The 18,020-nt window shown below is 41.3% G+C and overlaps 1 protein-coding gene across 3 annotated transcripts in view; it reads left to right on the forward strand.

The window, feature by feature from the left end:
• The window catches only part of SPATS2L (spermatogenesis associated serine rich 2 like), a 174,722-nt gene extending 158,201 nt beyond the window's left edge, over window positions 1–16,521 (forward strand). For all 3 annotated transcript variants that reach the window (XM_029606208.1, XM_029606206.1, XM_029606207.1), the window contains exons 10-12: window positions 9,406–9,508; window positions 13,440–13,660; window positions 15,812–16,521. In XM_029606208.1, the coding sequence (XP_029462068.1) occupies window positions 9,406–9,508; window positions 13,440–13,660; window positions 15,812–16,177 (690 nt within the window). In that variant the 3' untranslated portion in view covers window positions 16,178–16,521. The remainder of the gene's footprint in view (window positions 1–9,405; window positions 9,509–13,439; window positions 13,661–15,811) is intronic.
• The last annotated feature ends 1,499 nt before the right edge of the window (window positions 16,522–18,020 follow it).

The raw sequence follows: 18,020 nt of genomic DNA on the forward strand, positions 1-18,020 counted from the left end.
TCTATTATTCGAAAGAGTAAATAACCGATTCACATCTACCCGTTCTCGACCTCTCATGATTTTAAACACCTCTATCATATCCCCCCTTAGCCATCTCTTCTCCAAGCTGAAAAGTCCTATCCTCTTTAGTCTTTCCTCATAGGGGAGCTGTTCCATTCCCCTTATCATTTTGGTAGCCCTTCTCTGTACCTTCTCCATCGCAATTATATCTTTTTTGAGATGCGGCAACCAGAATTGTAGCAATATTCAAGGTGCGATCTCACCATGGAGCGATACAGAGGCATTATGACATTTTCCATTTTATTCACCATTCCCTTTCTAATAATTCCCAACATTCTGTTTGCTTTTTTGAATGCCGCAGCACACTGAACCGACGATTTCCATGTGTTATCCACTATGGGACGGATTTTAAGAGCCCTGCTCGCGTAAATCCGCCCGGATTTACGCGAGCAGGGCCTTGCGTGCCGGTGCGCCTATTTTACATAGGTCTGCCGGCGCGCGCAGAGCCCCGGGACTCGCGTAAGTCCCGGGGTTTTTCGAGGGGGGCGTGTCGGGGCGGGGCCGATCGGCGCGGCGTTTTCGGGGCGGGATGCGCCGTTTCGGGGGCGAGCCCGGGGGCGTGGTTTCGGCCCGGGGAGGTCCGGGGGCGTGGCCGCGCCCTCCAGAACCGCCCCCGGGTCGCATCTTGGCGCTCTAGCGGACTGCTGGCGCGCGGGGATTTACTTCTCCCTCCGGGAGGTGTAAATCCCCCGACAAAGATAGGGGGGGGGGTTTAGACAGGGCCGGGGGGGTGGGTTAGGTAGAGGAAAGGAGGGGAAGGTGAGGGGAGGGCGAAAGCGAATTCCCTCCGAGGCTTCCTGACTCCCCGCTGGACCACCAGGGAGTTTTGGTAAGTCTTGGGGGGGGGATTAAGGAGGGTGAGAGGTTTAAATTTTTATTTAGGGAACCGGTGCACGTATGGACATAGCCTCAACTTATGGAATTCTACATATGTCCATATTGACCGAAATTGACCCTCACCTTCGACTTATGGACTTATGAACATAAACATTTTGTCTGCACATCCCTAGAGTGGGAGAGGATCCAAGGGTCCCTGCAGCTGTACTTTGGAAGAGCAGGGAGAGGATCCAAGGGTCCTTTACATTGTACTCTAGAGATGGGAGGATGTGGGAAAAAATTCCTTGAGCTAATTGTCCCTTTTATTTTGGGCTAGTTAGCACTGAGGTTTCCTGGCAATTAGCATGGATGTTATACTTTATGTTAATGTAAAAACTCCGTTTTAGTGAAGGAAAGTTTTAGTGTACCTCTGTACTATTTTTTATTTAGCATATTAAATTCTATTTTATCATGCACATTACAATGTTGCATGCTGAATATTTTTGTGCATGTTTTATTGCATAAGCCCCTAAATGGCTAAAAATGTTTCTCACACCTGAGCATCTTATTTTTGAACTAGCACACCTACAAGTATTAATGCACTGCACTATCAGGCCAATACAATAAGAATCGCGAAAGAGCGGGTGCTCCATGCTGAGCGTCCGCTCTCCTGCCACGTCTCCTGGGCGCATGATTCTTGAGGGATTGTGCTAATAAGGAGACACTAGGGACAATAGCGCATCCCTAGCGCCTCCTTATTAGCAAAGGGGTGGCTGCCAGCCTGTCCCGACAACCGACGCTCTATTTTACTGGTGTCGGTTTCCGAACCCGCTGACAGCCATGGGTTAGGAAAACGGACATCAGTAAAATTGAGCGTGCGTTTTTCTAACCCACTGACCAGCGGGCAGATTTTAAAAAACATTTTTTTTTAATTTTTCGTTCCTCCAACTTAATATCACCCAAATATTAATATCACTAGGATATGAAGTCAGAGGGTGTACAGAAAAGCATTTTTTCTGCTTTTTTGTACACTTTTCCAGGTTGCTCAGAATTTAACGTCTGCCCTTGGGCAGACGTTAATTTCTGAGAATAAAATGTGCAGCTTGGACACACATTTTACTTTCAATATCCTGGGCAACTAACTAATAGACTCTTCAACATTCATTTGCATGTGATGAGCGCTATTAGTTTTCGGGGGGGTTGGACATGTGTTTTTGACGCGCTAAACCCCTTATAGTATAAGGTGTAATAGACGCGCATCGAAAACGCACGGCCAGTCGGGTGCTAAACGGTGCCCTTGGCCGAGCACACCATTCTGTGTCGGCCTTTATGTATCATTGTTTAATCTTACATTAAAAAGGAGTGACTTTGTTATGTAGTTACATGCTTGGTTAAGCTGAAAGTAGACAAATTGATAATGTCTAATTTTCTCCTGTCAAACAGCTCTCTCAGATGGCCCAGGGGAAGAAAATAATTCACTGCCATCTGTAGCTAATTCAGCAACATTCTGGAAAAAAAAACCCAACTTCATTCTCAAACCCAAGCATCTTAAGTCTTAGGATCAACACATTTCCTTAGAGTGTTACTTTTATTGTTGTACTCACTGATCTTCCTTTCCTTCAAAAATATGCAATTTCCTTTTGAAATTATTCAGAGCCTTATTTACAAAACAGTGGTTAAATGGTATCTGAGTACTGCAGTTTAGTAAATCCCATATACAGGGATTGCATGTGCTGGAGCTGGCCAAGGGAAAGCCAAATTCTGGTGCATCAGGCAAGCATCTTAATAGGACTTCAGTGCCCAAGTTAAGCATTCCCCTCAACCAAGCGTCCCCTCCTGCCCTACACACACACACACACCATATAAAGTGAAATCCCTCATGCCCCCTACCTCCCCCTCTGGCACATCCACAAGTAAAGCCCTCCCCAGGAAGCCACACCCCGGCCTCAAAACACCACCCCTGGCTTCCAAAGACTGCCCGCAGCCAATTTTTTAAAAAAGTAGCCCCCCCCCCCCTCCAGGACTCCCCCTAACCTGATTACCTCTGTGGATCTCCAGGGAACAGGGGAGATCCCATGTTGCTCCTGCCCAGCCAGCAGTGTAATCCAAAATGGCACCGGCTGACTCATGGTTTGCTTTTCCCGAGGAGCCAGCATAGGGTGGTTTTGTTTTGGTTTGTTTTTTTTAATTGGGTGGGAATGTGGTTTGGAGGTCAGGAGTGGGGCTTATGTGTTTATATGCTAGGAGATGGGGTGGGGGTGGGCTCTTCACTCAGGATTTGGCGCTCTTTGAAAAATCACAGCCTCAGAAGCATTGCCAGGCATCTTAGCATGGTGATCCTCTCTGCTGAATGTTAACTACACTTTTTAATGTATAGTTAACTTTCACAGAGTAGAGAAGTTTGCAAAGTATTTTTGCAAGCCACACTGCCCCATTGTAGTTTCAGGTGATGCAGTTCATTATTTCCCACACATTGCACCTGGCTTATCAGACTGGAAATAGTATGCACTGTTTAAAAATATAATTGCTATTTCCAAACAGTGTATGATAATGTATTTTCATTGCATGCTATGTGTCAAACTCAGCATAGTCAATTATCAGCTTTGGTAAAATGGGTTACCCTTTGAACTGTATAATTCATTGGTGATAAGGATATGTTTCTGATTTCCTCTTAAATGCAATCCATAGCCTAGTAACAGTAACATAAATGACAGCAGATAAGGATCAATTGGTTTACTTATTTTGCCCGGTTGTTCCCTTTTACACTGCTCTGGCTAAGAATATAGGGTCTCATATAACATTTTCAGATACGGGTATGGAGGGATTACACTACAAAAATACTATATTCAAAATTTTTTTCAAAGCATCGTTTCTGCTTCTATAAATATCACCGCATATGAGGATTAGACCGGACGGCTCTGCTGCATGCATTGCCGTTGTCAGGCTTGCTGATGCGGTTCTCTCCTTAAAAATAACTTTTTTTGAAAATAACATTTGATTATGGCATTGGCAATCCGCTATTTATACTTTATTACACAGAGTCCTTTTGTTGTTTTTGTAAGAATATAGCACACCTGCAGGATATCGCTCCTTATTGAAGTTAGGTTTGTTGCCTTCTCTCTTTTTAAATAAATTACAGTGGATGGGAGGGAGAGAAGGAAGAGATGGCAGCATAAGAACATAAGAAATGCCATACCTGGTCAGACCAAGATCCATCGAGCCCAGCATCCTGTCTTTGACGGTGACCAATCCAGGTTGCAAATACTTGGCAGATCCCATAAAATAAACCCATGCTCTGTTATCAACTCCCAGAGATAGCAATAGCTTTTTTTGTCTACCTAGCTAATAATAGGTTAAGAACTATGAAAATTCTTTTTCACTCAATGCACAATTAAGCTCTGGAATTCATTGCCAGAGAAAATGGGTTAAAGCAGTTAGTGTAGCTGGATTTAAAAAAGGTTTGATAAGTTCCTGGAGGAGAACATAAGAAGCTGCCATACTGGGTCAGATTGAGGGTCCATCAAGCCCAGCATCCTGTTTCCAACACTGTCCAATCCAGGTTACAAGTACCTGACAAGTACCCAAACATTAAATAGACCCAATGCTATAAATGCCAGTAATATCAGTGGCTATTCCCTAAGTCAACTTGATTAATAGCAGTTTATGGACTTCTCCTCCAAGAACTTATCCAAACCTTTTTTGAACACAGTTATACTAACTGCCCTGATCACATTCTCAGGCAATGAATTCCAGAGCTTAATTGTGAGTTGAGTGAAAAGAATTTTCTCCAATTTGTTTTAAATGTGCTACTTGCTAACTTCATGGAGTGCTTCCTAATCCCCCTATTATCCGAAAGAGTAAATAACCAATTCACATTTACCCGTTCTAGTACTCTCATGATTTTATAGAAACCCATAAACTGCTATTAATCATGCTGATTTAGGGAATAGCCACTGCTTATTACCGGCATCAGTTACTTCTAACCTGTCTTGGCCACTGTTGGAAACAGAATGTTGGGCTTAATGGACCCTTGGTTTGACTCAGTAAGGCAACTTCTTATGTTAACTTTTCCTTTTGATTATGTTATGTTGACAATGTCCTCTAGCAACAGATTCCATAGTTTTGATTGCATGTTGAGAGAAAAAGTACTTTCTATGATCTGTTTTAAATCTTTTGGTTGTTAAGTTTTATGGAGTGTTCCCTTATTTTAGTATTTTTTTAAAAAGGCAAATAGCAATCCTTTATTTACCCATTCCACCTCACTCATGATTATATAAACTTCTTTTAATGTCCTCTTTTAACTGTCTCTTTTCCAAACCGAAGAGCCCTAATCTGCATAGCCTTTCATCATGAGAGATATTCCATCCCCTTCAGTAATTTCGTCGCTCTTCTCTGCACTTTTTCTATTTCTGCAATGTCTTTGTTTGAGATGGGGTGACCAGAACTGTGCACCCTATTCAAGGTGCAGTTACAGGGCCTTTGTTTTCCAAAATTAGTCTGGAGGTAGGGAGCAGGGAATCACTGGTTTAGTGGTGGTGGGACATAGGCATTGGAATGGGTTGGGCCACAGTGGGCATGGTTGACCAAAATCTGACCCTTCCTGCAGAATCACTTTAGGAGATCCAGGGCTGGGATGGGCAGTTAACAACTGTTCAGCAGGAGGAGAGCAGCAGTGCAGCATGTACATCTTACATCTTTGCAGCTCTGGGCCTGACTACTGCTTTGAATTACAGAAGAGGTGGAGGATGTAGTCCAAGGGTCAGTGTGGGGGGAAAATGGGATCTTATGGGGAAGACAGGAAGAGATAGAGAGAGGCAGCGAGACAGGAGAAGAGAGAGGTAGGGCAGAAATAGAGGAGGCAGAGCTTGGTTGGGTCGCACCCCCCCCCCCCCAAACCAAAAGGCATTCTGCTGCTTCTGTGGCGGGTTTTAGAGAACCCAGCTGTTTAGCGCTGATTTTGAGCACTAATTGGCTAAAGTTTAGCCAGGAGAAACCAGCTTCCCTAAATCTAGCCAATCAGATTTTCTGCTGAAAACCAAACAGACTATATTCAACTGAAAAGTCTGCTAAAGAGGGAGGGGAGCAGGACAGGAAATGACCAGAAGAAAGAGACTGGATTATGGAGGAGAGTGCTTCAGTGCTTTGTCTGCTCTGGCCACACCCTCTCCCCTCCTGTTCCCTGAATGCTGCTGCCTGGGAGGGGAAGGGTGGGAGCAGGAAGCATACGGCTCTTGAATAACTGGCATGTTTGGTTAACCTTGCAGAATAGGAAGGAAGAGCGAAAGGCTGGAGTGGACAGAGCAGAGAAGAGCAACTCTGCTCCTTAATCCAAACCCTCCTCCTGTAATTCCCACCTTCACGGAAGGTGCTGCCTAGGTGAGATGCCAGTTAACAGAGCATTCTAGGTGGTAACATGACAGATAATGTAGCTTTTATTCTATTTAGGTCCTTAAATCTCATTTCAGAGGGTTTTTGATGCTTACTCTGCACTATTTTGGCAACTCTTCTCAAAACTGCCTCTACCTTGTTTATATCATTTTAGAGGCATGGCCTTCAGTAGAGTACTGGACAAAATACTCCAGATTAGGAACGTCAGCAATAACAAAAATTTGTTTCAGTTCATTTTTTCATTTTGTGGCGAGGGTAGGGGAGTGTTTTGTTTTTTCAGTTTGTGTAATATTTTTTTGGTTTGGATCATTTCCAGAACCTAAAAAACCTCCCATTAAGAAACCCCTAAAATTCCTCCCTCAAAACAAAATAGAAACCAAAACGGGCCTCCAGAAGGTCTTCCGACCCACTTCCCACCCCTGAGAAAGCTCCGGACGCTGGGCCTTTACAGTTGGACTGAGCCAGGCTTAGTCAAGACCTCTCTGGACTCCTCTGACCTCCCTTCACCAAGTAAAAATGAAGCCTGATGCCCTGGTCTACCCAGCTGGGCCTTCCCCTCCACAGAACCATGTGCTGGGGGGGGGCCTTCTGCCCTGGTCCCCACTTACCGCCTTCCTTGAGGTCCTTATGCAACCTCTGGGCTGGTTTATCCTGCATAGTGGACCCAGAATAAAACTGTGGTTTTGTGTACAGTTTGGGTGGTACACTTCCCTTGATAGTAAATTACTTACATTTCCAAGATTCCCTGGGGGGGGAATTACAATGCAAAGTGCCCTGAAAACACTTAAATCCCAGTTCAAATCTCTTGTACACAGCAGCGATGATAACAGTACTAATGAGTATTAAAGTCATTAGACAGTAAAAAGCTCACTGGAAACTGATTTTGGCTCCCAGCATAACTTTTACTGTGATATTGTGAAATGATAAAAATAGTCTTCACAGCTTATCAATGTTATAAGTGCTGCTAAATAAATTTGTGACTTCTCAAAGTCTTGTTTAAAGTTTAAAATGGTAAAGCCAATTATTTATTTATATTTATTATTTTTTTTATATACAGACATTTGATCTGAGATATCACATCGGTTTACATTCAGGTACTGTAGGTATTTCCCTATCCCCAGAGGGCTTACAATCTAAGTTTGTACCTGAGGCAATGGAGGGTAAAGTGACTTGCCCAAGGTCACAAGGAGCGACAGCAGGATTCAAACCCTGGTCTGTAGCCCACTGCTCTAACCACTAGACTATTCCTCATCCCAATAGGATGGGAGAAACAGCCTTTAATCTGTTTCTCCCATCCTATTGGTATAGAGTAGAGATGTGAATCGGAACCAGAATCCATTCAAATACACAGAATATCCTATCTCTCCAAAATGTTCAAGGATCTGGACATATGGGATTGATATATTATTTCTTGGCTTGGGAGAATAGCCACAGTGAATATGAATGTTTTTCCTAGATTATTGAATCTTTTTTAGGCCCTACCTAGATTTGCTCTGGACGCTTACTTTAAAAAAAATGGGTTTGCAATTTTTTTTGTTTTATTTGGAGGCAGAGACCCTCTAAAGTGACTCGTACTGTCATATCAGCATAAATGTGCTGAAGGACTAGGGGTACTCAATTTGAAAACATATTTTGTGGCTGTCCAATTGTAAGCAGTGATACATTGGCATTTACCTAGTGAACTACAAACAATGGGCACTTATATAACAGGTCATGGCTGACAATATTCCATTACAGACACAATTTTGGTTAATAAAAAACTATTACTTCCTGTGAGTATATCCTATATACCAAACTAACTTTTAAGCTGTAAGACACATGGAGGAAATCTGTTATTAGCTAGATGGTATCTTTTGCTAATTCTCCTATATGTTAAAATGAAAACTTCCACCCCGGATCAAATTCCAGAGATGGGAGGGGATAGATATAACCAAGAGCCTGGTTCACTAAGCATCTTTCCCATAGACACAGAATGTGAGAAAAGCCTTAGTGAATCAGGCCCTAAAATAGGTCAGTTGTGGTCCTTTAATAAAGTGGTAGATTTTGTTGAATTATGCAAGAAATATTATTTTGTGTCTAAAGAGCGATTCACATATGTAAAATTGCCTCATTGCTTTCAATCTGCGCACATATGAATGGCTTTATCTTATGGCAAAATGCTAGTTGAAGGCCCTTTTTGACAACCCTAGGAGAAGCAAGAAGATAATTTCCAAATTATATCAACAACATTTGGGAGACTTGCCTACTAAACACAAACATTTGGAGGCTTGGGGAAAGGATGTAGGGGTACCTTTTGAGGATGGTACTTGAGATATTTGATTTATGACTATAGGTCATAGCTCGATTTCTTCTCATATAAGGTGGTATTTAACTCCGGACAAATTACCTAAGATATATGCAGATACCTCAGCAGATTGTTGGAGAGAATGTGTGCTAATGGCTCAATGCTCCATATATGGTGGGGGTGGATAAAGATTAGGGATACGACCATACAAAAGTTAAAAGTGGTATTGAAGTGTGAGATACCTAAAGATTCCAGATACTTTTTATTGAATTTAAGTTTCAGATCTCTCTAAACCGATGCAGATTCTTCTTTTACAGTACGCTATGGCAGCCAGATTGTCTATTGCTGTTAGTTGAAAACAACCTGATTGTCCTACATTAGTAATGTTTGAAAAGAAGTTACATATAGTTTTTTATTTGCAGAAACTTACAGCTATGAGACAGGACAAATTGGAGAAATTTAATAAAATTTGGCAAACATTCTCGGGACCTAAGCAAACTGGATTTGATCATATGACTTTGATCCTGGGTCACAGATAGGAGTCGTGGTTAATCTGCTGATATTGATTATGCTTTATTATTATTACTATTATTGTAATGTAGTGAGGGCAGGGAAGGAAGGATTTGGGAACTCTTTGTTGGAAAACTGTAATTGTTGACTTTTAACCTGACTTATATATCTGCATTTCAGTTGGATGTTGCTCTGATTGGTCAATACAATTTAATTTCCAAAAAAAACCAACCCTAGCCTCAAATTAGAACTAAGGTTTTCACAGAAAGCAAGAAATAAAGTAAGAAGAATAAGAAAACGTTAGTGGTTTGTAAGCTTGAAATATAGATTTCCTTTGCATTTTCCAGCATTTTGTCAGTGAACGGAAGTACGATGAAGAGCTGGGTAGATCTGCACGGTTTTCCTGTGACACAGAACAGCTAAAGAAACAAATTCTGCTGTGTGGAGAACGTAAGTTTAGATGTGTGCTTCTAAACCAGCATTGGATGTATTGTATTGGGAACACCCATAACTTAGGATCCAATTTACAGGCAACTTTATTAAACCATCTAGTAAGAAATACAAAACAGCTTATTTTCATCAGAACAAACCAGCTTACAGTCAGCAAATCAAACAAAGCAAACTAAAATAGCGACAGTGTATACTGATATTAAGGTTCTATGTAGAGGTTGTTCTCTCAAAACTATGTACCAAACCTGAGACTTGATTCAAGGTCTTTTTCAAATGGACACAGAATGGGAGAAACGTCTTAATGAATCAGGCCCACAAGGATCTATGAGCTAATGTGCGCTAACTTGCAAGTTCTCAGAGCCTTAAGATGCATCCTATCAGCATCGTGCCTCTTGAATGCAGGCCTGCTTTGAGTAATGTCATCCCCCATGCTAATAATATGCAAATGTATGCTAATCTACCTGTTACTCTTGAAGACAGAATTTGATTACATACATTAAATTCCTGAGGGTGTAAAGCAGTCTGATTAATGCCCAAAAGATAACTAATCCTTCAGAGTACAGTTACTTTTTTTTTGCATTAATATGGGCATGTCAATGCTTGTGCTTTAACAGCAAGCAGATAACCACAACTCCACTGGTGACAACCTATAAAAGTCCTCATCAATTCCTCACATGGTTTAGCTAAAATGTTTGCTCTAGAGTTTTGTTAGCTAGCCTAATGTAGGAGGCTTGCAGCCAAACAGCAGTTTGTTGACCGTGCAGACTGCAAGCAACAAATAAACCAAGCCAGGGTTATTCTTCCCTTGCCTGCAGCCTGATTCCAATTCCCCACTCCCTCTGCGCCCATTAGACAAAGGCATTGAACTTAAGCATTTTATATTTTGAAACACAAGAACATTTCACTTCATGGGGAAGTGGGTTCCTTTCAATCTGACCAGTAAAATGAGAATACTTGTTCTAACACCTAATAAACATCTACTTCCCTGCACTGCCGCAGGTTAAAAATGAACAGGAAAGCAGATGGACAGCAACAAATATTCAATTTTAAATATAGATCTATAGAAATGATCAGTCTAAGAGAAATGCAACTTGTAAATGTTTTGAAGCGCCAATATAGCTGAGTAAAGCTGTAATGTATTTTACTGTAATTTCTTAAACTGTATGGTCCCATTTCTACATCTCTGTACATTTACAGCAAAATATTGATTTTAAAGCATTTTTTGTTAAACAGGTCATTCCCTTTCTTTTCAAAAGGAAAGCACCAAGGAGAAAATGGCAGGAGGCACCAAGAAAGGAAATTACCTCTCCCTCTCTCTCCTTCCCTCATTCCCCCCAGCAAAAAAATAAAAACTTCTTTGGCTAGTCCACTATACCAGCTCTTGCTCATAATAGTGTTTGTGTGTGTGTGGGGGGAGGGGGGGAGTGTGGATTTCCCCATAGGGTTCTAAATCATAGTTGCTTTGCTCATTGTATTGTAAAACTTCACTTACAGAAGGAGGAACCAACACAGAAGCACTAACATGAGAACATTAGATTTCCCCACTAAATCTGTGGTGCTCCACAGATTCTTCTTTGCATTATGGGTCTGCCATGAGGAAACAAATGCTTAAAATCTACTAACAAAATTATTTTTTTCCAAAATTGCTTTTTCAAGTTGTGCATATTTATATGAGGTGTTCATTTTTGGAAACCAGCAGCACATAAAACAGACATGCTCATCTAGTCTGCTTAACTTTCCTACCTACTGCATACTACAAACAGACATGCGCATCTAGTCTGCTTAACTTTCCTACCTACTGCATACTACAAACCCTTCTGCTCTCTCTATAGTCTGGATTCCACCACTAGGGATCCTTTTCGCTCACCCCATGAGGTTTTTGTTTTTTTTGCCCAGCATCTTCCTCTTGTTCCTTTGGTTTTCTAGTTTAGTAATAATAGAACTTACCTCTATGAAATTTTATTCATAATTATCTGAAGTTTTTCCCCATTTTTAACCCTTTCTTTCTCTCATATATCCCAGTCATTACAGCAAGAGCCTTTGGCCAGGGACTGGGCTTCCTCTGGAACACAATATGTATGGCCCAAAACCTGCCTACTAGGCATTGTTGTGGTATAAATGCCTGGGGCGGTGAATATCTCATTGTTTTTGTTTTGTTTTTTATTAAAGTCCAATACAGGTTTTTTTTTTGTATTTAAATCTTTTATTTGATCTCATGAACTGCACTGGAGGACTGTTCCATGCATCTACCATCCTTTCTATGTAGAAATACTTCTTTATGTAACAGTTGGCTCTAAACCTTCCCTCCCTTAGCAACATACTTTTTTCCACAGGAGAAATAAGCAGTTTTTGAACATTCATCCTACTTAACTACTTCCACTGTTTGCTGTTCAAACAGGCATTACTTTAATACTTGTAAAGCAGGGGTCTTCTTGAAACATCGAGACCAGACGTAAGAATACTGAATGAACAGCTAAAGAGAACATAAGAACATAAAAACACAAGGCTTGCCATACTGGGTCAGATCAGTATCCTGTTTCCAAGAGTTGGCCAAGCCAGGTCACAAGTACCTGGCAGGATCCCAAGGGATAGATAGACTCCAAGAATAAGCAGTGGATTTCTACAACTCTACCTTAATAATGGTTAATGGACTTTTCCTTCAGGAACTTGTCCAAACCTTTTTTAGTCACAACTATGCTAATAGCTTTCACCACATCCTCTGCCAACAAATTTCAGAGCTTAACTATGTGTTGAGTAAAAAAAATATTTTCTCCCCTGGTCTTTGTACTTTTTGAAAGAGTAAACCACTGATAAACATTTACTCGTTCCATTCCATTCATTATTTTATAAACCTCTATCATATCTCCCCTCAGCCGTCTCTTCTCTACGCTGAAGAGCCATAACCTCTTTAGCCTTTCTTCATAGGAGTTTGATGTCGGGGCTCCAACTGTGGCCAGTTTTGGGAAGAGTGTTCTGCGAGTGGGACTCTCCAGGTCCCACAGAGTTTAGTGGGCTTAGGTACATCCCAGGAGTCTAGACTGATCTGGGTATGTACAGAGAAAGGAAAATGGGTTGTTAGCTGTTAATTTTCATTCTTCTAGTACCAGAGATCAGTCCAGATACCTGCCTATGGTATAAGGGGGGAGACTCATCTGCTCATTTTCGTAGTTATGTCAGAGTTGCTGCAGAGTTGTTAGCAGGTCACTATGCCGTTTTATTTTATTTTACTTGAGTTCTTTCATGGTATGTTAAGGCATTGCCACCCTTTCGTTCGTGGGGGATTTGGGTGGACTGTTAAAATTAATTGTTTTGATTTTGGCATCTTGGCTTTTGATAGTTACATATTGAGGGACTACAGGTGGCACGCTATGTTATATAGAAATTTCAATAAAACTTTATCTGTCTCCATCTGATGGTAGAGGTACAAAACCAAGGAGTCTGAACTGAACTGTGGTACTAGAGGAATGAACCAATTTTCCTACGTTACAGTCTATGGATTTCACTAAGAAAATATAAAGCAACAATACTCCCCATAGTCCTAAAAATTTTATTTTTTCATTCATAGGAGGGGCTTTCAACATTTTTTGCCTTTTGAATTTTTTTCTTTTAAATTTTATAGAAAGTATTTACCAAAACAGGAGATTAAACCTCCTTTTTTTTTAAAACAGAAGAATTGGTCAGCCCTACTGGGATTCAAATTGCCAACATCTCTATGCATTCTCACTTCATTCTTGATGCTTAGCCAGTAGGATCTTATATTTCATGATATGTCCACAATTTGAAAAATATCTGAATATACATTGACTGAAGCGTAAAGAGGATGTATTTCTCACTCAGATTTCAAACACTAAGTAAGTCTGTCATGCTTCTGGCCTTTACTCACAAGTCTTTCTATATCTGACAACATGATATGGCTTCTTTTTTCCTTCAGTTTCTCATCCAAAGAACTACTACTCTTTACGACCATCAAGCAGCTCAACACCACCTGCAGTGAATCTCCATTTAGAAACTGGGAAGCAAAGCACACATCTACGAAAATCACCTGGTTATAGCAAGATCTCTGAGAGGAAAACTTCTAGCACAAAAGCTTTAAATAGGATCACTCAAAATCTCACAGAACCCTCTCTCCAGGAAATTTTGCCAAGTAAACAGGTGGGTGCCATTGAACACGCATTCTTGCATAAATAAAAACCACGAGCTGTGCAAGTTCAAACTTATCTGGATAAGTACGATTTATCCAGCTAAGTACACATTTTTATACTTACAGCTAGTTGATTTTATGTATTGAACACTTTTTGAAAATAGTTCAAACAGTATTAACTGCCAGCTAATGTCCCCGTCCCCCCCACCACACACACACACAGGGCCGGATTTTAAAATGGTTACGCGCGTAAGGTACACGCGTAACCCTTTTAAGACCCCCCTGCGCGCGCCGAGCCTATTTTGCATAGGCTCGGCGGCGCGCACAAGCCCCGGGATGCGCGTAAGTCCCGGGGCGCGGCTGAGGCCTCCGGAACAGCCCCCGGGTCGGGAGATGGGGCGCCAGCAGCCCGCTGGCGCGCGCGAGTTACACTCACCAGAGGCAGGCGTAACTTTTAGAATGGGGGGGGGGTGTTTAGATAGGGCCGGGGGGGTGGAAGGAAAGTTCCCTCTGAGGCCGCTCCGATTTCGGAGCGGCCTCGGAGGGAATGGGCAGCACGCGCAGGGCTCGGCGTGCGAACAAAAGTACACGCGCGCGCTGTTTCTTAAAATGTACCCCACAGTCTCTACAGCTTTTCTATAGTTATCTAATTGACATTTTTGTGATATGTAAGGGGAAAATGGTTTGATGAACCGAACATTATCTCCCGCTTGGTTCACAGGTATCATGAACATTCATTCACTTTACCTTCCTCAGCTGCTATTCAGTTGGGTAGCTGCCAGCTTTGTTTACAATGCAGCAGACACATTTTTATTTATTTGATTTATATGCCACCTTTTAGGCACTTCCTAACGGATTACAGTCAGGTACTGTTGGTATTTTCCTGTCCCCAGAGGGTTTACATTCTAAGGTCCTCATTTGCTAAGGCTTTTCTTCCATTCTGTGTCTATGGGCGTTGTCCCAGCCCACCCCGCTGCCCCTCCCCACCCAAACCAGGGCCCAGTACTTCTGTGCCTAATGGAGGTGATGCACACAGAAGTACTGGGCCCTGGTCTGAGCGGCAGGGTGGGCGCCGGCTAACTGCTGGTGCTCAGAGTTCACTTCTGCGCCCAAGGAGCAGTAATTATGAAAATTTAAAAAAGGAGATAGGGAGGGTTTAGGGGTCGGGGAGGAGGAAGAGGAGGGAAAGAGAGGAAGGGTAGGTAGGGCTAAAGGAACGTTCCCTTCCAGTCCGCTCTTTAATTGGAGTGGATGGGGAGGGAAGTGGTCAAAGGCCTGATCATGTCGCCGCGCGTACTTTCAAAAATTCCCCCTTCTGCAGGCGTGAGTTGGGGCCACACGCACATGCGTGTGAGAATGTTAAAATCCTGCACACATGTGCACACGGACAGCATATTTTATAACATGCACGTGCCGCTGTGCACGTTATAAAATGATCGTGGCCATGAACGCGCGCCGGGAACTGCACGCACATGGACGCGTGCGCTCTCGTTTTAAAATCTACCTTTAAGTTTGTATCTGAGGCAATAACTGCCCAAAGGTCACAAGGAGCAGTAGTGGGATTTGAACCCTGGCTTGCGATCTCCTACTCTACTCTGTAGGCCACACCTCCACTCATTCTCTTCTATGCTTGAAAGCTAATTTTCTTTGCAAAAGAAGTTTGTAGTAGTATTTTGTAGCCCTCTAACAGGATAGGATGGGTAAAAAATCATTTCATGTAAACCTTTACTTTCATGATACATTACATCTAAAACCAAAACATTTTATATTTGGAATATATCACCATATTGTATCATTAAAATGAAAGTGTTTCTTCTGGGAGGATACATTTTAAAAACACCAGGCTTGACTTTTAACAGGCGTATCTTTTTGAATTTATAAAATATTATAAAGATCAAATTCAAAACACTTTATCCATTTGCATATTAAAGATAGAGAAAGGCTTCAGGCACTGTACAAGCTGCTTTATTCACCTGATAAGCAGCTTAAATTTATCTAAGTAGCTGTAGGGTAATAAAGTAACATTTATTACTGTGTATCTACCTTTCTTCAAAATCTGAATTTGATGCCTACACATGATTTTTTTTTTTCATATTAGCATATCATTTTTAGAATTTGTAAAGTATGAAATCTATCCTTTTCTTTTTCTTTAACTCTTGTAGAATGGACCTTTAAGTCAGAGACGAAGATTTAACCCTCGCTCGCAAAGCATCCGGTCCAACGGACCTACGGAGCCTCCTCTCATTAATCCTGAGGTAGATCAAGTTGTTAAGAACACTGGGCACAGGCCACAGCAGAGCAATTTCAAGACGAGAAACAAAGGAGCTGTGAAAAATCAAGAGCAACCCTCATCAATGATGATCACTAAGGCATTACAAAGCGAGCTTCCAAAAGTGGAGACTGCAGACTCCACGTCTCCCAGCAGCAATGCTGCCAGTGCATCTCAATACTGTTTGCGTCCTGCAAGGATTGAAGTCTCAGCTGATGCTGCTGTTCTTTCAGTGCCAACTGTGACTTTAGTGGCTTAAACAAATTAACAAAATTCAGCAATTTTATTTCTTTTACAGTGCTTAATCAAAAACTGGTACAATACTTGTCAGACTGTTTAAAAAGGTATTGCTAATACTTTGATCATGCCTGCTAGCATTATCAGTGATCCTTACGTTTCAGCTTTGCTTAATATGTTCTTGTTTAGGCTTGTTAAGGTAGTGCAGCATTTTAGCCAAATGTACTTATTAAAAAAAATGAACACTATGAAGAAACACAGTAAAAATCTATGTTTGGTTAGCACTTAAATGCAGTGCCATATATATAAGTTGTAGTCCTTTAGTTTCAAAGGTCGCCAAAATATATGATTAAAATATATCATGCATTCCTAATCTGATGGTCTTTATTATTACTCTTTTAGAGCTTGATTGTAGGGCAGAAAAGATTTAGGGTATTTTCCTAGTACTTGTGTGTTCTCTTGCAAGATCTTCAGAAGTGAAATATAATCGTATACCAATCATGTAACATATGCAGGTATTTTTCATTTAAAACCATAAATTGTTTTGATTAAAAAACAAAAGCAGCTGCCTCTGTTCTGTGTTTTGGATTCATCAACTGTAAAGCCAGGCCTCTACCTTTAAAATGTCGATCATTTCACTTAAATTTCATATGTTCAGACAGGACTCCAAACTACTCTCCCACTGGATTGCCCTGGCTATGAAAGCTCACTACTCAAAGGAGCGCTGTGTAAAAAAACTAGGTGTAACGTTCTAAGAATAATGTTTTATTGTCTTGTCAGTTTGCTTATGGTTACTATACTTGCTTTCTAACCTCGTGAGTCAGACTAGTGAGTATGGATACGGGCCATGCAAAGAAATTAACCTTCCACGTAATGATTTTCCTTTTATAACAAATACTTTAAAAAAAAAAATGTTGGTCTACACTATTCTTCAGAATTTCTTTTCTTTAGCTGTCCTTTTTTTTTTAAACACAATTTTTAGGTGTTCTTTACAGAAATATGAAATTAGTTCTTACCTGATAATTTTCTTTCCTTAAGTCCAATCAGGCCAGCCAGACTAATGGGTTATGCTCACCGACCAGCAGATAGAGACAGAGACTAATAGGTTTGCTCATGTACCCCTTCTATACATCCATGCTGATCTCAGCCTGCAATATTATCTGTAACAAGCTAACTGTAGACACATCAATTGAACCAATAAGCAAAATTGTATTCTTTTTTTAAATTAAACTACTAGGTGAAGCAGAGAACAAAGAGTCCGTTTCTGAACCCAAAGTGAAATCACTCGCCTGCATAGAAGCAAATATCACAGTTCTTTATAATCATTTCAATCTGCAATTGAAGAGATACACAAGTTTAACAGCAGAGGGATGGTCCTAGACTGTTCTGACAGGACTCAAGAAAAGAAAATTATCAGGTAAGAACTAATTTCACCTCTCTCTTCATCCAGTCAGACCAGTCCAGATGAACAGGATGCACCCAAGCTACTCCAAAATAGGGTGGGCTGCGGCCGAAGCCACTCTCAATACTGCTGAGGTGAAAGAAACCTCTCTCCTGACTCTCGCCACTAAACGATAATGCTTAGAAAGAATGTAACGAAGACTATGCTGCTGCCTTACAAATCTCCCAAAGAGATACCAACCTCAGTTCTGTCCAAGGAGGAGCTTGAGCTCTTGAGAAATGAGTTCTTCCTCAACTAGGGAAGGGAGCTCTAGAATGTACATCAATTCCTGTAAAATCAACTCATTCAATTAGTGAGCTATAGAAGCTACAATCGCTGACTCACCTTCCAGCACTCCACTGTATTTCCTAAGATCATTGAGCTTCAAGATCTCTCAAGAATCACCGCTCACATGTAAGGCATG

This window comes from Rhinatrema bivittatum, chromosome 6 (genome assembly GCF_901001135.1).
Source record: "Rhinatrema bivittatum chromosome 6, aRhiBiv1.1, whole genome shotgun sequence".
Classification (NCBI taxonomy): domain Eukaryota; kingdom Metazoa; phylum Chordata; class Amphibia; order Gymnophiona; family Rhinatrematidae; genus Rhinatrema; species Rhinatrema bivittatum.